The sequence below is a fragment of the Kogia breviceps genome, chromosome 2 (assembly GCF_026419965.1).
Source record: "Kogia breviceps isolate mKogBre1 chromosome 2, mKogBre1 haplotype 1, whole genome shotgun sequence".
In the NCBI taxonomy this organism is placed as follows: Eukaryota; Metazoa; Chordata; class Mammalia; order Artiodactyla; family Physeteridae; genus Kogia; species Kogia breviceps.
The window spans coordinates 79715381-79733679 of record NC_081311.1 but is presented as its reverse complement, the minus strand read 5'-3'; the positions used below and the strand labels follow the sequence as shown (position 1 = coordinate 79733679).

At 37.2% G+C, this 18299-nt stretch overlaps 1 protein-coding gene across 1 annotated transcript in view; it reads right to left on the bottom strand.

Moving 5' to 3' along the window:
* LYST (lysosomal trafficking regulator) overlaps positions 1–18299 on the bottom strand; it is a 192132-nt gene that overhangs the window by 118701 nt on the left and 55132 nt on the right. The window contains exons 5-11 of the mRNA XM_067025680.1: positions 14516–16595; positions 12109–13132; positions 10211–10372; positions 8162–8318; positions 5815–6041; positions 5244–5310; positions 1487–1596 (exon numbers count right to left, since the gene is read on the bottom strand). Coding sequence (XP_066881781.1) covers positions 1487–1596; positions 5244–5310; positions 5815–6041; positions 8162–8318; positions 10211–10372; positions 12109–13132; positions 14516–16595 — 3827 coding nt within the window. The remainder of the gene's footprint in view (positions 1–1486; positions 1597–5243; positions 5311–5814; positions 6042–8161; positions 8319–10210; positions 10373–12108; positions 13133–14515; positions 16596–18299) is intronic.

The window sequence follows — 18299 nt, the reverse complement described above, 5'->3', positions numbered from 1 at the left end:
AAAAAATAGAAAAGATTAACCCAGTACAATGCCCTACCCATGTATAAAATAACATCTAATGTTGATGATTACAATGATAAATGAACTCAGAAAAATAGAATAGAAACATTCCATAAATATATAGTCAGTTCTCAATTGTCTACACGAGTGTTTTTTTTTTAACATCTTTATTGGAGTATAATTGCTTTACAATGGTGTGTTAGTTTCTGCTTTATAACAAAGTGAATCAGTTATACATATACATATATCCTCACATCTCTTCCCTCTTGCATCTCCCTCCCTCCCACCCTCCCTATCCCACCCCTCTAGGTGGTCACAAAGCAATGAGCTGATCTCCCTGTGCTATGAGGCTGTTTCCCACTAGCTATCGGTTTTACATTTGCTAGTGTATATATGTCGATGCTACTCTCTCACTTCGTCCCAGCTTACCTTTCCCCCTCCCGGTGTCCTCAAGTCCATTCTCTAGTAGTTCTGAGTCTTTATTCCTGTCCTGCCCCTAGGTTCTTTATAAGCATTTTTTTTTTTAGGTTCCATATATATGTGTTAGCATACGGTATTTGTTTTTCTCTTTCTGACCTACTTCACTCTGTATGACAAACTCTAGGTCCATCCACCTCACTACAAATAACTCAATTTCATTTCTTTTTATGGCTGAGTAATATTCCATTGTATATATGTGCCACATCTTCTTTATCCATTCACCTGTCGATGGACACTTAGGTTGCTTCCATGTCCTGGCTATTGTAAATTGAGCTGCAATGAACATTGTGGTACATGACTCTTTTTGAATTATGGTTTTCTCAGGGTATATGCCCAGTAGTGGGATTGCTGGGTCATATGGTAGTTCTCTTTGTAGTTTTTTAAGGAACCTCCATACTGTTCTCCATTACACTAGTGGTTTCTGACCTCGTGTTCCACAGAGCTCCCTCAGGGTCTACAAGGCTCAAGTGGGGTGGTGAAGTGGGCAGGGCTCAGGAACATCCTCCAACCTTGCTTCAAAGAAAGTAGCTCCAAAGTTTTCTGTTTTATTTGCTTATGCTTCTAGTCAAGATTTCATTATAAAAAATGGGTTTCTCAGCAAAGAATGGTCTAAGAATCACTAAGCTGCACCAATGGACAAGTGATAGAAGATAAATGAAGAGTGAATAATAATTTTCTTAAAAAACAGGGTAACTCTCAAAATGGTTATAATTAGTTATAATTATCTTTAGTAATTAAAATTATTTAGCATTTCTTAGGCACAAAGACTTGGGGTGGAATGGGGTAAAGGGACTATGATCCCAATGATACATCTAGCTAGCCAAAATGGAAGCAAAATGGTTAAAATTGTGTAAATAACAAAATAATCGAGAATTTCACACACAATAACATGGGGCTGACTATATAATAATTACCACATCAAAAGACGGAGCTTAGTGATTTCTAAATAATAAAAAAATATTCTATTAGGTATCAGTGAAAAAATGGCAAATTATAGCATATTTACTGTACAAGGAGATTTCTCCAGAAATATTCTCAAAAGGAGGGTTAGCTCTTCCGAACATGTTCTTGAACTCATCAAAGATACCAAAAGATCCACCAGTACTCTCTGGCACGCTAAATTAAAGAAAGAGAGAGGGGGAAAATTAAAGCCGATATACAATAATTAAAAGGACGGAATAAGCAATTTCACTGAAAGAGATCAAACACTATTGTCACATCTTGAATGGATTATAAATAATAATCCAAAAATCTGTTGAAGAAATAACAATATAATTAAATGCAAACCAACTAACTGACAAATAACAACAAAACCATTTTTCTTAAAGATTGGTTAGCTCAAAGTAAAATAAAGGTATTATTTAAAGAAGCATAAATGAATACAGTATTTCTTAAATAAGCTGTTGGGTACCATAAAATAGTCCGCTACCTTCTCATGTTGAAAATGTTTAATTTATGACTATAACTTTCTAAATAGAAAATTCAATGACATAAGTAAAAGTGGAAGTATTAAAAATTACGAAAACACTAAACTATGACAAATGATTAGTGTTTTGTTTGTTTGTTTTGCGGTACGTGGGCCTCACTGTTGTGGCCTCTCCCGTTGCGGAGCACAGGCTCCGGACGCGCAGCCTCAGCGGCCACGGCTCACCGGCCCAGCCGCTCCACGGCATGTGGGATCTTCCCGGACCGGGGCACGAACCCGCGTCCCCTGCATCGGCAGGCGGACTCTCAACCACTGCGCCACCAGGGAAGCCCCAAATGATTAGTTTGAACACTTTATTCTATCATGGGGTTTACTATGAAATATAATTGGTAATACACAAATTCATATAACTGTCTAGAGTAAAATATTTGTAGTGTATATTACAGCGATCGAAGTATACTTGCATGCATTATCTCAGCCAATCCTAACCAAAAAAAAGTCCTACGAAATAAATATTATCTCCCTTTTGGACATGACAAAATAATTCTGATATAAAATCTGAGAACATAAGTCATGTTTCAGCAACATGTTTTGTAGAAGCAGCAGCGTAATGGTAGACATATCAAGAAAGAAACTTGCAACAAGACTATAAAATAGCATATACTTTACCCTGTAAGTAACATCAATCAGGTAAAGGTTTTAGAGTAGGAAAATAACATGATCGATGTAAAGTGTATGTGCTTAGATATTTTTTTCCAGTTCAAAACTAACAGGTTCCAGTTCAAAATGGGGGAATAGAGATATACACATACATATACACATGCCTTTGTCTACCACCGAAAAGTCACTGAACTGAAAGTTCAGGATAACAAAAAGGAAGAAACCCATAACAGGAAAAAAGTGGGGAGGCAGTGGGCTTTGGGAGCAGGTCAAGTGAGAGATTTAAAAATATTTCTTGAAGATGGAAGGAGAGATAGATAAAAGAGAAAGCTGCAGCCTAGAACCTCTTTGAATTACAAAGGGGCTCAGAGGAATGATGAGCCGACCTGTCCCAAATCTGGGGAGGAAGTAAGAACAGGGCTGCAAGCAGCACAGGGATTAATAAAAGGTCTGTCTGTGACATCCACCTCTCTCCTTGATTCCTAGTATACAGCACAGGTAAGTCACCTTTTACCTTTATGCCCCAAACCTGTAAACTGTTCTCAAAAGAAACTGAATGGCTTCTGCCAAGAAAAAGCTGAGATGTACGGTGGGATGTTAGCATCAGGGCTACCAGGTATAACTGTAAAAGTCTGCAGACTGGCCGAGCTGCCTAACCAAGGGGAAAAATAGGAACTGAAGAGTATACAGAGTACACAGAGAACTCCTAATACTCAACGACAATAAAAGAAACACCCTGATTTTGAAAAAGGGTGAAGGATTTGAATTGCTATGTCTCCAAAGAAGATATACAGATCGCTAACAAGTACATGAAAAGATGATCAATGTCATTAATCATTACGGAAATGCAAATCGATACCACAGTGAGGAAAACATCAGACAAATTCAGCAGGGAGACATTCTACAGCATGATCAGTCCTCCTCAAAACTCTCAAGGTCATTAAGCAGGGAAAGTCTAAGAAATTGTCACAGCCAAGAGGGAACCTAAGGAGGTATGACAGCTAAATGCAATGTGAATCCTGGCTGAGATCTTTAAACAGAAGAACATTAGGTACACACTAAGGCAATTTGAATAAACTATGGACATTAGTTAATAATAATATAACAATATAGGTTCATTAATTACAGCAAATATACTAAGGTTAATCTGGGTACTGTCTGCACTCTCTGCTCAATCTCTCTGTAAACGTAAGGCTGTTGTAAAAAATAAAGCTTATGAATAAAAAAAATTAAAAAGCAATCTACATAAAATCAAAATAAAATTTAAAAATGATTTTTAAAAACCTGAGGTACTGATGTATGCTACAACAAGGATGAAAATATTATGCTAAGTGAAAGAAATCAGTCACAAAAACCCACATATTCCATTTACATGAAATATCTAGAATAGGTAAATCTATAAGACAGGAAATAGATTAGTGACTGCCAGGGGCTGGGGCACGTGCGTGGGGGAGGGTGAAGGGGAAAGAGGGAGTGACTGCTACAGGGTATGGGGTCTCTCTCGGGGCGATGAAACTGTTTTAACATGGACAACTCTGAACCAACTAAAAGACACTAAACTGTATACTTCAAATGGGTGAATGGTATAGTATATTAATATATCTCAATTATATCACAAATATGTCTCACGTAAACAGGTTATATCTCAGTAAAGCTGTTATGAAAAGATAATGGAATAGAATTTCTCAGAGCTAAGCTGGAAATAAGTCTTCAGATCAAAAAAGTCCAGTTAAGTGCCCAGCACAATAAATAAAAATATACCCATACACTAAGTAGATGAGGAAGAAGGGAAGGCTTTTCCTTACAGTGTAATCCCAATTAATAAATGAAGATGGAATGATGGAAACAGAAAATTACTATTTGGCAAACCACCATATTAACTGTTTCAGTCAAGAATCATCAATGGATGTTAAAATGAGTGGGTTAAAGTATGATGAAAAAAAGGATATTTACATAGCCCTAAGTTATCTCCCCATAAGAAACTTACTAATTATAAAGAGAAGATACTAACTTAACAATGGAAACACCTGGCAAAACACCACCTTAACCAAGTGATCAGTCAACATCACCAGTAATAAGATACAGATATCATGAACCCCCAGATATGATGCACTGTGAAAAGGCATAGCATCACTTGTGAGGTATGCATGCCCAAAATGCATAACTTAAATTTGATCATGAGAAAATATGCGACAAACCCAAATTAACATTTTGTGTATGTCGGCCTTAATTCTCCAATTACAATTTAGGTTTCTCCAACTAAAATCTAGGTTTCTATCTAGCATATAATCATAATATAATCATATTACGTATTCATTATGAATTTGTCAAATGTCTGTGAAAGTACAGAGAAGAGAGTGGGCACTCCAGCAATACCTGATAAAGCAGCAATACAGTGTTTAGACTGCGTTACAGTCCTCGCAATGCCACTTCTATGTATATGACCCTGAACAACTACTCCGGTCCTTGGAATTTAGATTTTCCTCTCTGTGAACTCAAGATACTTATACTATGTCTACCACATTGGATGGTTCTGAGAAACAAAAGAGATGATGCATATAAAGCTACTTATAAAACCACACAGCACTATGCCAATGGAAGCCATTATTGTCAACTCTTCATTTCACATAGCAACAAAATTATTTCAAAGCTATTGTTTAAAACAGTTTCAACGCACCTTGAAAATCAGAATCGGTCTGTGTTAAAATACTCAAGAACCCTCCTAAAAGATTTTTCACAGTTCCCTAAGATTAAAAAACAAAACATAAGAAATTAAATTTCTTACCTCATGAAAGCATGAAGCAACTGTAATATCATAATAAATTACTTGATAGGCTACTGTATACACATTTCTAGGTATTTAAAAATAAGTGAAGAGAATGTTATGTGTAGGATTATACATAATTTTCATTTTGTTTTTCATGCTGTTTTGTTTTCTGAGTTTTCAAAACAATGACTATATATTAAAATTAAATGCAATTTTTCAAATAGTATCCATTCTCAGAAACATACTAGGATTCTTATTAGTTAGCCAATGACAACATTAATTTTTATGCTACTTTGGAGAACTATGGAAATAGAAGATTTTTAGAACATCACTTGTACTAAAAACGTACATTAAGGTACTATAAAAGGTAAGTAATCATCTCAATTTTCAGACAAGCTGGGTTATATATAAACAAAGAAATGAGTAATTGGGGCATGCGTGTGGTAAATATTGATCACATTTAACTAAATACATCTTTTACCTGTTGCATGAGTAGAAAAATATTCTTTTCTTTCTGCCTGATGATTTTCAAAAAACTCTCAAATACATGGGCAAGCACCTCAAGTTTGGCTTTACCAGTAGAAAGCAAATTTAATTCCAGCATACAAATCTCAGGATAAATTATTTCCCCTTGAGTGAGGTTTTCAAGTAAGTCATTTGGACTGCTTGATGCACTGAAACTTTCTTCTTCAGGCTTTAAGTCTACCCCTAAAAGGGGGAAAAGAAAAGATTATTTTTATTCCCTAAACATTGAAAAAATATTTCAAATCTCGTTCATTATTTAGGAGATCTAGTGGCAAAAGTGCTATTGATAAGATGCTCACAAAACCTTTTCCTACTGCTTGACTTTTGATTACAATAAATATCCTGAAAAATCAAGTCATATGGATATTTTGAAGGTAAATGAATAGCCTTAAAAGTAATTTTGATCTTCACTAGAACCACGAATATTATCAACTGTAATTTTTACAGACCTGTGACACAGATTTAACACACCCCTTTGACACAACTGGAAAAAAATACTATCCCAAACTTTCTGATGCCAAAATACCTAAATCACAGGGTAGTTCATTTGTTTGCCCATATCTCTGTGAAAACAGTAGGTCTGGCTATTGGTTGGATGAATTTTATACTTTGTCTTCTTCATAAGTGAGAAACAGACAGACTTTCAATGAATTTCAATTTCAATGAATATTACATTTTGGAAATTTTAACTGTTATGCTCTTTAAAGAAAACTGCTGTACTCTTTTAAAAAGTTCATACAGGTAAGAAATGTATAAATTTCTACCTAGACCAAAATTCTTTAAATTAAGATCTACTTAGCAAACTTATAAAAAGGAGGAAACCTATCATTATAAAATCATGTCTGTACTCTGATAAAACTAACACTGTTGGGACTTCCCTGGCAGTCCAGCAGTTAAGACTTCGTGCTTCCATCGCAGGGAGCGCAGGTTAGATCCCTGGTCAGGGAACTAGGATCGCGCATGCCACACAGTGCGGCCAAGAAAACAAACAAAAAAAGCTAACACTATTAAACGAATATTTTTTCAAAAGCACCTGCTCAGGAGGTGGCGGGGAGGGAGAAGTGGAAGAAGGTGGTTAAAAGGTACAAACTTCCAGTTATAAGATAAATAAGTACTAGGGATATAATGGACAACATGGTGACTACAGTCACCATTGCTGTATGATATATAGGAAAGTTAAGAGAGTAGATTCTAAGAGTTCTCATCACAAGGAGAAATGTTTATTTCTTTTCTTTTTATTGTATCTATATGAGATGATGAATGCTAACTAAACCTATTGAGGTAATCATTTCACAGTACATGTCAATACAACCACCTTAAACTTATACAGTGATGTATGTCAATTATTTCTCAATAAAACTGGAAAAAACATATTAGTTTGTTTAATGAATCAAGTAAGCTACATGAATATATATGTGTGTGGCTTTCAATTTGTGGCTGTTCCTTTGTTCTTTTCACTCTCTTTATGGTAAAAAACCAAAAAACAGAGAAACAAAAACTACCTGCTATGGGCCCATCAAGCCCTTTCAGTGATTACTCCCATTCACTCAGTGGGAAAGAGAAAATAGACTTTGAGGAAGATAAACTACTGCAAACTTAGTGAGGACTAACAGTACTGGCACAGTCACAAGATCAGCAGATTAAAAGATGGAGTCTTCCCAGAAATCTCTTGGCTCTGACCAATCCATATTTTCCATTCTACCCAAGTTTTAGGCCTGGAAACAAAGGATCATATGCAATGTCGTTCCATCCTAAACAAGTTGGGCTGTGGTGAACTAAGAAGAAATCTATGCAGCAGCATCCCTGCAGGCCACAAAGAGATGTCTGTATTCCTTATATTATTTAATCTTTATAACAAACTGCCTGCAATGCTCTTCCTGTCAATGTTTGCTGGATAAGTCTTTTGTATTTAGGCCTCAACGTAAACAGCTTCAGAGAGGCCTTCTCCGACCACCCAATCACTATAATATCACCCCGTTTTATTTCTTCATACTGCTTATTTCTGACACTTATTGTTTGTCTTTTCCATTAGAATATATATAGGTAGGCTTCCTCTACCCTGTATTCTTATGCACTCGGTCAATGTTTGTCATAACAAAATATATCTCATTGTTTTAAACTGCTTACAAGAATGCCAGAATTTGTTGTCAAGATCAAATGAAATGATGATGCAATGCACTTTTTAAATGTAAGGCAATACAATGTAAGGCAATACAAAATTCTAAAGTGATATTATTGTGAACCATTTGCTAATTAATAATCTGACTTCAAATCCAATCACAAGTACTTCAGTGATATTTTACCATCATCCCAGGTTTCACTATCCTCAGGATTGCTTTCAGTATCTGCTTCATAACCTTCTTCTTCAACCAAAAGTTTAATACTGCAACACTGAGAATCCTCAGCTTCTTCTGAAAAATCACCAGGTTGGGATGACAATAATTCTTCAGACTGATGACTCTACAAGATCAGTGTAATTAAAAGGCAAAAGCTGTAATGTTTGTTCATTTTTCATAAATAAGGCATTTACTTCTCAAAAGTCTTTTTTTTTTTTTTTTTTTTTGCGGTACGCGGGCCTCTCACTGCTGTGGCCCCTCCCATTGCAGGCCCAGCGGCCTTGGCCCATGGACCCAGCTGCTCCACGGCATGTGGCATCCTCCCAGACCGGGGCACGAACCCGTGTCTCCTGCATCGGCAGGCGGACTCTCAACCACTGCGCCACCAGGGAAGCCCTCAAAAGTCATTTTAAGGACAGCTTCGGTATTTAAAGAAAAAAAAATCTTAGGAATTGATATTAACCATTACACATTATGAAATTCATGCAGAATAATTTTCTTGACTAACACCTCAAAAAATAGCTGTCCTAAAAGATTAAGCTATAGGTCATTTCAGTTTTACTGAAAAATAAGTCTAAGAAATTTCATTCTAGTTATATGATAAGAAATGTCTAAAAACCACATTAAGTTGTACTTCTTACAACTTCATGTGAATAAATATGTATTATCTTTACATATTTGTTCACGGAAAATATTTTTTCATAGGATTTTTATAAATAAAGTGTTTCATAAATTGATAACCAGAGGAGAGATGAAAAATTTTCAAGGAAATTAATTTTAAGATTTCAGAATGCAGTTGTCTATATACAAGCATCTCAGAAGTCAAGAGTTCCAGCATTAACTCCCTGTGCAATATCTTGTGGCACGAAATTTTACTTCTCTTATAAAAATGCTACTAATATCTTCATTTTAGAAAACACACTTGAAGAAGCTCAGAGTATTTTATCATTGCAACAGTAATAAAAGGTAGAGTAAACTTTTTTTTTAATAAGTAGGTAGGTATTTTAACCTACCTAGGTATTGACATTTTAGGTAGGTATTTTAACATTTTCCAGTTAACCCACTGATTCAGTAATATGATGAAGGCATTAGTAGTTATTTCAGTAAGTTTTTAAGTTATGACAAACAGTAACATAAAATATTATGGCAGAAGATTATAAAATGCCAATGTATGTCCAGACCAAGGAATTTAAAAAGAAGTTACATAAGGATAAAGGAGAGGTGACAATTAACTAAAGGTAAAGAAACATTGGCTTCCTTGGTGGCGCAGTGGTTGAGAGTCCGCCTGCCGATGCAGGGGACACGGGTTCGTGCCCTGGTCCGGGAAGATCCCACATGCTGCAGAGCGGCTGGGCCCGTGAGCCATGGCCGCTGAGCCTGCGCGTCCGGAGCCTGTGCTCCGCAACGGGAGAGGCCACAACAATGAGGCCCACGTACCGCAAAAAAAAAAAAAAAAAAAGAAACATGAAAGGAGAGGGAAATTAACCAAATATGTATCCAAGTTTCAGGAAAAAAATTTAAACTAGTTCTTTTAGAAAACAATGTTAACAGAACTAAAAAACTAGGACTGCTATTTTCTATGCAAGTACTAGTCATTTTTAATGCTGAGTGATTTAAAATTCAAGTGAGAAGAGAGTTCTGGAAATATTAGCTGCACCAATATAGGATCAAATAAGACAGCTGAGTCACTGCCATCCCTGAATTGTTATTTAATAAACTATCAGTTTATACGTAAGACTTATCAAATAATACCTTTCCACCTAATAGAAGTAATTCTCAGAAAATCTCCAGATTAGATGAAGCAAAGCATGTCATACTGCTCTCCTGTTTCTTATGAGATACGGCACTGACTAAATACAATCCACCCCACATGACGGCGACACGGCCCATTGAACTCACATGACCAAATCCTGGCGCATAATGTCCTAACCACATTCGTTGGTGTCTTACTCCCATCCCACACACTTCTGCCTCTGCCAGTCACACCCAAACAACACTACTGTCAGTTATTCATACCTTCTCAGTCAGAGCATCATCGTGTTCAAAATCTGCTGAATGATTCCCCAGTGCAACTCGAAGCAGGGCATCAAATAAAGGCTTTGCTAATTCTGTTTCAATCACCTTTGACTTGGAAAGATGGCTCCTCATTTCAAGCAGTATATTTTCCACAGACAAGTTCTAAGGTTAAAAAAAAAGAGAGAGACTAAGAATATTAACATGCTTTAAGAAAAAATTAAACAGTGACAAAACAAATGATAGTTACTTAAGTAAACGCTAGTCCATTTATTTGCAGTTGATATGAAATTTAAATGACTATAAATACCTAGCGCTTATACAAACATCCTACTGTTACAATTAATAACAACATTTTAATTTATCAAATGCTTTACTCATCTTATTTGGTTTTGAATTTCAATGTACCATAAATTAATTGTATCATGCAAAAAATGTTTAGTTAAAACTTCAGGGGTTTGATTAACCATCTCTAGATTTTACAAATTCCTTCTTCTTGGAGATTCCTTAAGACTCTAAGAAGCACTTATGTTCTAATCCTTTTCTCTTCCTCACTTCTTTACTCCTTCCCATCTTTCTTTGAGGGGAACTCTCACTGCTTGCCCACATTCCTCTACTAGGGGATGGGGCCATAAGGATGGATAGGAAACTGACTTCTTCCCTAAGGAATGATCTCCATCCGATATGAGACACGGATACATACAGACAAGATATGATGGCAACCATACGAGAGCTATAAATAAAGTTCTCTGAGCACAGAAAAGAGAGGATGTGCCTGAGAGACCTGTCAAAGTGCCCAGAGGAAGGACTGTATGAGATGAACAATGAAGAACAAGTTGGAGACAGCAGGCATAGAAGCAGAGAGAGAGAATACGCCAGGCAGAAGAACAGGTACAAAAGTACAGAAGTGATGACAAAGCATCTCGAGAAGCTGTCAGCTCAGTATGGCCGGTTGCAGCAATGGTGAAGGACGGCAGGAAATTAGGCTAAACAAGGAAGTGAAAGCAAGACTGCGATGGGCTCTGCGTGCTACACTAAGGAGTGTCTATTTTAATTGTGAGCAACGTGGAGGCATCAAGATGTTTTAGACAGGAGGCATTATGGAGGCTGGGACTGCAGTGAGGAGAGCCTGCTGCCTGACAGAACGGTTAGGGATGAGTTAGTAAGGAATGAAGGGATCTGCCATATTCGAAGTGCCCTTAGAAGCAAGGCCCGAAACTGAGGACTCCTTTTTCTCTGAGACATGCTCTCAGGAGAAATTTGTAAAGGTGCGAGGGAGGCAGAATATGTCGGGGGAAGAAGCCAGGCAGAGATGCGGTTCCAGAATAACTGTGTGGCCCCAGCCTAATTCCATGGGAAGCTCTGGAGCCTCAGCTGCACCACAGAAACTGGCCCACACACACCCCCAGAGCCATTCCCATCAACCACCGGCTCTGAGCACCCTCCCCAGCTCGGCCAAGGGCACTCCGTGGGAGATGGGTGCAGATGTGAGTCCTCAGCAGCCAACATCTGCAGCCGACGGTGTATGGGGGGGGGGGGAATCAGCTTGGCAGGGGATCTGGGCAGGGCACCAAACAGAATCACACCAAGACTGAAGAGTCTGAACTTTGAAATATTACTCATCTGACATTCAATGAGTAACTAATGCCTTTCAGAGGTGGTAAATTTGTCACATGTGGGTTCTGAATTCCAAACTAAAACGTAAGCTTCTTGAGGGCAAGAACAGGGTCACGTACTCCTCTGTGTCCACCACAGTACCTGGTACTGTGCTAAGCAGGCAGGAGCATCTCAAAACTTAGAATCTTTGGAAAAACAAAATGACAACAGTATTACATTAGAACTTTAAATATATATATATGTATATGTAAAACACAACAGCTGGATAAAGGACAAGTTACTACCTGATTAGGTAACTCCAATTCCATCTTTTGCTGACTAGCTCTGGTGCCATGAAGACAAAGAGCCAAAAGGGCTTCCAAAAGTCGTATGCCCTGAAGCGAGGTCTCGCTTTCTTGATTCGTAAATACTTTGGCTTCCTCAGGAGCAGCTTCCACGGCTGGAATGTGTTCCACATTCATGGAAGAAATAGGCTGTGACTCCAATCTACCTAAACTGGCAGCACTCTTTTTCAGACTACCCGGTTCTGATGGTGCGGGGTCACTTTTCACAGTCAAAGGTAACAAATCTTCCTTCACAGTGACCTCAGATTGAGAAGGTCCGTGTAAATCTTGGTTTTCATCTACATTTACATCTCCCTCCTTTCTCCCTTGCTCCTCTTCAGGACTTCTGAATAGTTCCTGTATTACCATAAATATTAATTTATGGCATACTCGGAAACCACCAAGCCTATAAAACTGTTTCTGGAAAACTGGACTCAACATGTAGATCCAATGACACATTGACCAAATGTCTGCTGCTTGGTGCATGTGTTTGGGAGAGGGCAGGACGAGGCTCTCGAGAGAGAAACATGGCAGCATGTGTTGCAAAGGCTCGCTCGCTGTACTGTCGTAGCCAGAAGTATCTTCTGAATCATTGGCTGACTCTCTGTCAGATTCTGCTTCTTTGCTTACGCACAAGAACGCCACACAGAGGAAGAGGTTTATCGTGTTGATATGAACATCCTGGGTGACAGACTTCCGTTTCTTTGGATAAGCGTCTTTGAGGCGGGCATAAAATTTGCTAAGACTTTGAGAATCTGAATAAGCTTGCTGGTTGTACAAAGTACTGACATTTAAAGATGACAGCTCCTTCTGTTCAAGGTCTGTCCCATCAATACCTGGAATTGAAGAATCTTTCTGTTGTTGCCCTAGGCTGATTATCAGAGTTTCAAATGCTTTTAGCGAGTGATTTCGAATACCATCTAAGTAATTTAATTCAATTATTTGGTTCACTCCATTACAACTTAAAAACAAATCTCTTATTACCCTGTGAGAGAAAACAAAATACAAGAGCTTTTACATATAGCAACATCATTTATAAGTAGGTACATATACTATTTAAATATGTCATTGCTAAACACTACCTATTTCAACCCATCAATTATCTGGCTGAAGTCCTCAGATATGACCAGGATCTCAAGTGGCTTTCTAGTTACTTTTACATCCTTCTTCAAACACTCCAGCAGCATTTGAAAAGAACAGATTACAATGCATCTCAAGTTAAATGAAGCAACGCATCTCAAGCTAAGTCAAATGAAGCGTGTTTTTCTCCAAATGGCAAATTTCTCTATAAATTCTCAGTGCCATGGCCACCATCACATTTGAGATGGACACTCCGAAAGCCCGGAGGCATTCGTGTGTCCATTTGTTTGTCTGCCTGATGGTTCACCCAGGACTTTTGCTTGTTTTAAATCTGTATGTCACACAGGGAAAGAACCAAACTGCAGATCTGAAGTTTTTCAGCTCTGTCTCAGGTAAAACTCATGGATCTGGATCACTGTCCACAAATATGCCAAGGAGTTAAAAACTTTCAAAGCAAAGTCAGTTCTATTTAAACAACGTCAGAATGTCAGAAATTTTTTTAAAAATGATTGTAAAGATAATGATCACAGATGGGTTGTATTTTATTATGTTTTTTAAATGGTATATGCATTCATTTGAAAGGCCAAACTACCCATCAGAAGCAAGCTTTATTTATAAAACTATTTTTTAAGTATCAGAGTTGATAATCACAAAATCTGCAAAACTCATTGATAGGATTCTAAGTAATTTTAATTTCCTCCTTTTTGCTTAACTGTATTTTCCACATATATTGCTTAGGCAATAAATGTAGATATGGTATTTAAAAAATAATAATTCCCTTAATTTCACTACCTCCATAAATAATTATCATTTTATATATATGCATATTTTACCTAGTTGTAAATAAGTGGATTTTATTTTTTTATTTTATTGATAAAATATTATAAGCATTTTTTCATGTCCCAACATGATCCTTTTAAACATTATTTTTTAATGGCTAATAATAGTATATCAACAAAATATAAACTAATTAACTTAACCTTGCCCCTGCTGTTGGATATTTGTGTTACGTCCATTTTTTTCTCAGAAATATATTTAAAACTTTACTTTTTTTTTTTCAGAGAAATTAAAATCAATGGCTCTATCCTCTTCTCTATGACCACCCCAGTAAAAACAAACAAATGAACAAATACATAAATATTTTAAAAAAAAATCTGACATAGGATGGGAATTTTTTGGTAGTTGTTAAACTAAAAATTAAATCCTAGGAAAAAAATAAATAATAAAGATATTCAAAAGCATACAATGAGAAAAAAATATCTACACACACACACACACACACACGAACCTTGATTTAAGCAGGGTAGGCAGAGTTTTTAAATAAATCTGAACCACTTCCTGGGGCAAACACTGGTCATGATGGCTACATACATGAGTCTGAGCTGAAGTAATGTCAAGCTGTTGACAATGATGTGCTAATTCAACTCCTCTTTGGAGCACAGGAATAAATATGTAGTTATACAGTTTCCACTGAACAACTATATTGCCTTTCTGGATTAAACTGGAAATGTGACTTGCAATCTGCACACTACATAATCTGTCTTCTTCAAAAACAAAATTCTGATAAGCCTCTAAGGCATCCCATTTCCACAACAAGTCTTCATATCCACTGCTGGGCAGGATCCCTTGAAATCTGTAAGAAGGACTGGATAAACCTGAGGAAGGTTCAGCATCACATGCGTTTCCCTGCAGGGTCTCTTCTAATTTGGCTAGTTGATCTGAGTCAATGGTACAAATATTGCAAGCTGCTTTCTTAGTTTTTTGTGGTATCTCGGCTCCTCCTAACTGATCCAAAATAAGTTTGCTAAGAATATTTAATATATGCTGCCGACAGTTTTTCAGTGCTGGCGATTTAAAAGCATAGAGCAAAGGAATGATCACAGATTTGGGATCCATACAGCAGCATATGCCGATGTTCTGAACACCCGAGAGAATCTGGATGCACGTGCTGCTCAAGGAAGCCTGCTGCAGTAAGCGTAAACACTGGTGAGCACACACTGCAATGCAACAGCACCGCTCGGGGTAATACACGTCTCCCTCTGCTGTCTCTTCAAATGGGATTTTGGAAACTTGGTTTTTAAAAGCCAAAACCAGCAGACCTGAGAGATCTCTGTGGTGATGCATGAGGTGCGAATATTCACACCGTCTGTGCCTTTTTCTTGTGCACATTGAATGGTGAAGTTGCTCTGATTTCACTTTTTTGACAGTGCTCATTATTTTCATCACACTATTGATGAGGGCTTTCAAATGTTCTGAGGCCTCAGGAGGAACCCCATCTCTTACAACCAGCCACTCCATTTGAAGAACTGCTGTTTCAAGTAAATGAAATCCATGATGCTGAATAAATTCTTGAACCAGATCCATGGCTTGACTGAAGAAGAAAGGATTTGAAGCTGCACTTTGAAGACAACAGATCAGGATCCGTAAAACTCCCTCCAGGAGCTCAGGTAAAAGAAGAGCTCTATGGCGGTACTTGGAAAACACAAAATCTTCCTGAACCTCTTGTAGTGTTTTCTTTTGTCTTGGTGCAAAAGGGTCGGGCTGCTTTTCTAGGCAAGTTCTAATTTTTAAAGCTGCTCTAAGCAATTCCGTTAAATTTTTTCTAAGACTTTCTGGCATCATCTCTGCCATACTAATATCTACTGACATAAGATGCAACACTGTTCGAAAAAGCATCCGTTGAATCAAAGCCACCGGTTCTTCAGTCCAACCTGCAGAAACCATCCGACTCTCCAAATTGTCACTGAGATTACAGCAGTCCCCAACACCCGCTAGGAACTCAGTCAGCGTGGGCACTACGCTGGCAGCTAGAGCAGAATTATGATTCAAGGTAATGTCAAACTTACAAACTTTCTCTAATAAAGATAACAGAACATGACATAAGTCAAATGGAGAATTGTGCATGTGACTGACGATAGACAAGGCCGCTGGCTCACTTAAAATGTCAGTGTTTGACTCCCGTCTTGGAATCTTCTCTCTGGAATTTTCCAAAGCCACAGTATCAGGAGGGGTCTGTTCTTTGGTTGATAAGTGGTCAAGCTTAGCTGTAAGGTGGTCTTCTTTAGGAGACTGTGTTACAAAATGCTGCAGCAGATGGGACCTTCTATGCTTAGTCATTACTATACTTTTGTCATCTGAATTGACTTCTGAATCTGAGGTGGAGAGCTGTGTCTTTCTTGCATCTCTTACAGAATAGCGATGGGTAGTTTTACGCTGTCGTCTGCTTTGTTGAAAAACATTTACTTTTGCAGAAACCTGACCGGCTGGGGCACTTCCTTCTAAACATAATTTTTCCTGAGTAGATCCTTGAGAACTTGAGTTCTTTTCTTTGGTCAGGATTATATCAGCTGAGAACGGTAGATTAAAATCTAACAATATGAAGAAAGAAAATTTAGTATACCTTAATATGTTTTAAAACTCAGTTTGCACAGGTGATTACCCTCTTACTTATCATTCACTTTAGGAGTTTATCCTCAGTATATTTTTATTATGGGGCTGATTTCCTTTAGCCTTTTGTTATGTCTCTACTCCCCTTCCTCCCCTTATCACTTCACTTCCTTATCCCGCTCATGTTAAGTACCAGGTGGCACTGGTTCAAAGGATACAAATTGATTCTGAAAACAACAAGGAGAACAGTGTTAGTCAAGTAGTGCTGGTATTTAGCGCTACTATTCCTACCATTTTACAAATCTCCTCCAATAATGCCATTAATTAAGACACAGGGGTATATTATATTCTCATAACAGTATTTAGTTTATAGCCCTGATACAACTTAGAAACTTTAAGATTTTCTAAAATTATTTTAAAATCATACAGTAGATACCAAATGTTCTCCAAGACTGAGGTTAAAAGAGTTATTCATTCACAATATCTACAGCATGTGCTACGCACTGAACTAGGCACAGATACAGTCATTCCCGTTTCATCCTCAGTGCCTAGAACCTAGGGCTGCCGTGTGGTCACCACTCAAAACCGATCTCTTAGGGAAATGAATAAATTTTCCATACTAATTAAAAAGATAATGAAATTGGTCTTTCCCTTTGCAATAACACGTAATAAGATCTAAACGAAAGATATAGTTACAATTCAGAATGAATAAGTTTAAAAATCTGTAAATAAAAGACTTGTGCTTTAATTAAGGGAGATTAAAAGGAGTCTGACAAATTCCATGTATGCAAAAGAAGCAGGCAATGAAGACAACTTCCCCGAAAGGACACAAATTAGATTTCTTAAGTGATTAACAATTTGTGAATTCTATAAATTAAGAAGAAAACAAGAGCAGAATCAGTGAATCAACAAATATGGAGGATAACAATATTACAAGAACTTAGGTAACTCCCTAAAAGAGAGCTCCATATCAGAAATACATTAAAAATGCATATATGGCATTAAAATACAATTCAGGAGCTTTTTCTTTTTTTTTTTTCAACCTGAGATATCCTTAAGCATCTCACAATTCGCATATTCCAGAAGGGGTCAAGGGGGAAAACTGTTAATCCCTCCACTGAAACATTTAAACTAAGTTTCATATACTTAATATGATATGTATACACATATTTTTATTTTTTCTGAATCAGAAATTAAAAGTGCGTAGTGACCTTAAGTGTAATAATTCTACCAAGTCCTGAAACAAAATACTACTTCAAATTTATCCTTTAAAAGCAACACTAGGAAAACGAAACTGCAAAAGTCATTGACAGAGTACTGGTAATGGAAAGCAGCCTTTAAAATAAGCAAAGAATCTTTAATTTCTTTCTTCAAACATTTCACTCTCCATTTCTCAAATGTTAGGCTACATATCCAGATTTACTCCTTTTGCCAAGTGTTCTGCTTCTTCATCTATTTTCTAATCATCATTACATTCAAGGAATCCCCTAAGAAGGACCATGGTTTCTGTAATATTAAAAGAAATAAAAATGTATTTGCCTAAGGAATTTTTCATATTAAGTATCATACTAATATATACCGTTCTGATTTTGAGCCGTATCAACCGTTACAGCAGAAACAACTTCTCAATGGAACTTTTTTCCCTGGTGGAATCGTGATAACACAGGTGATATGATAAAGAAAAG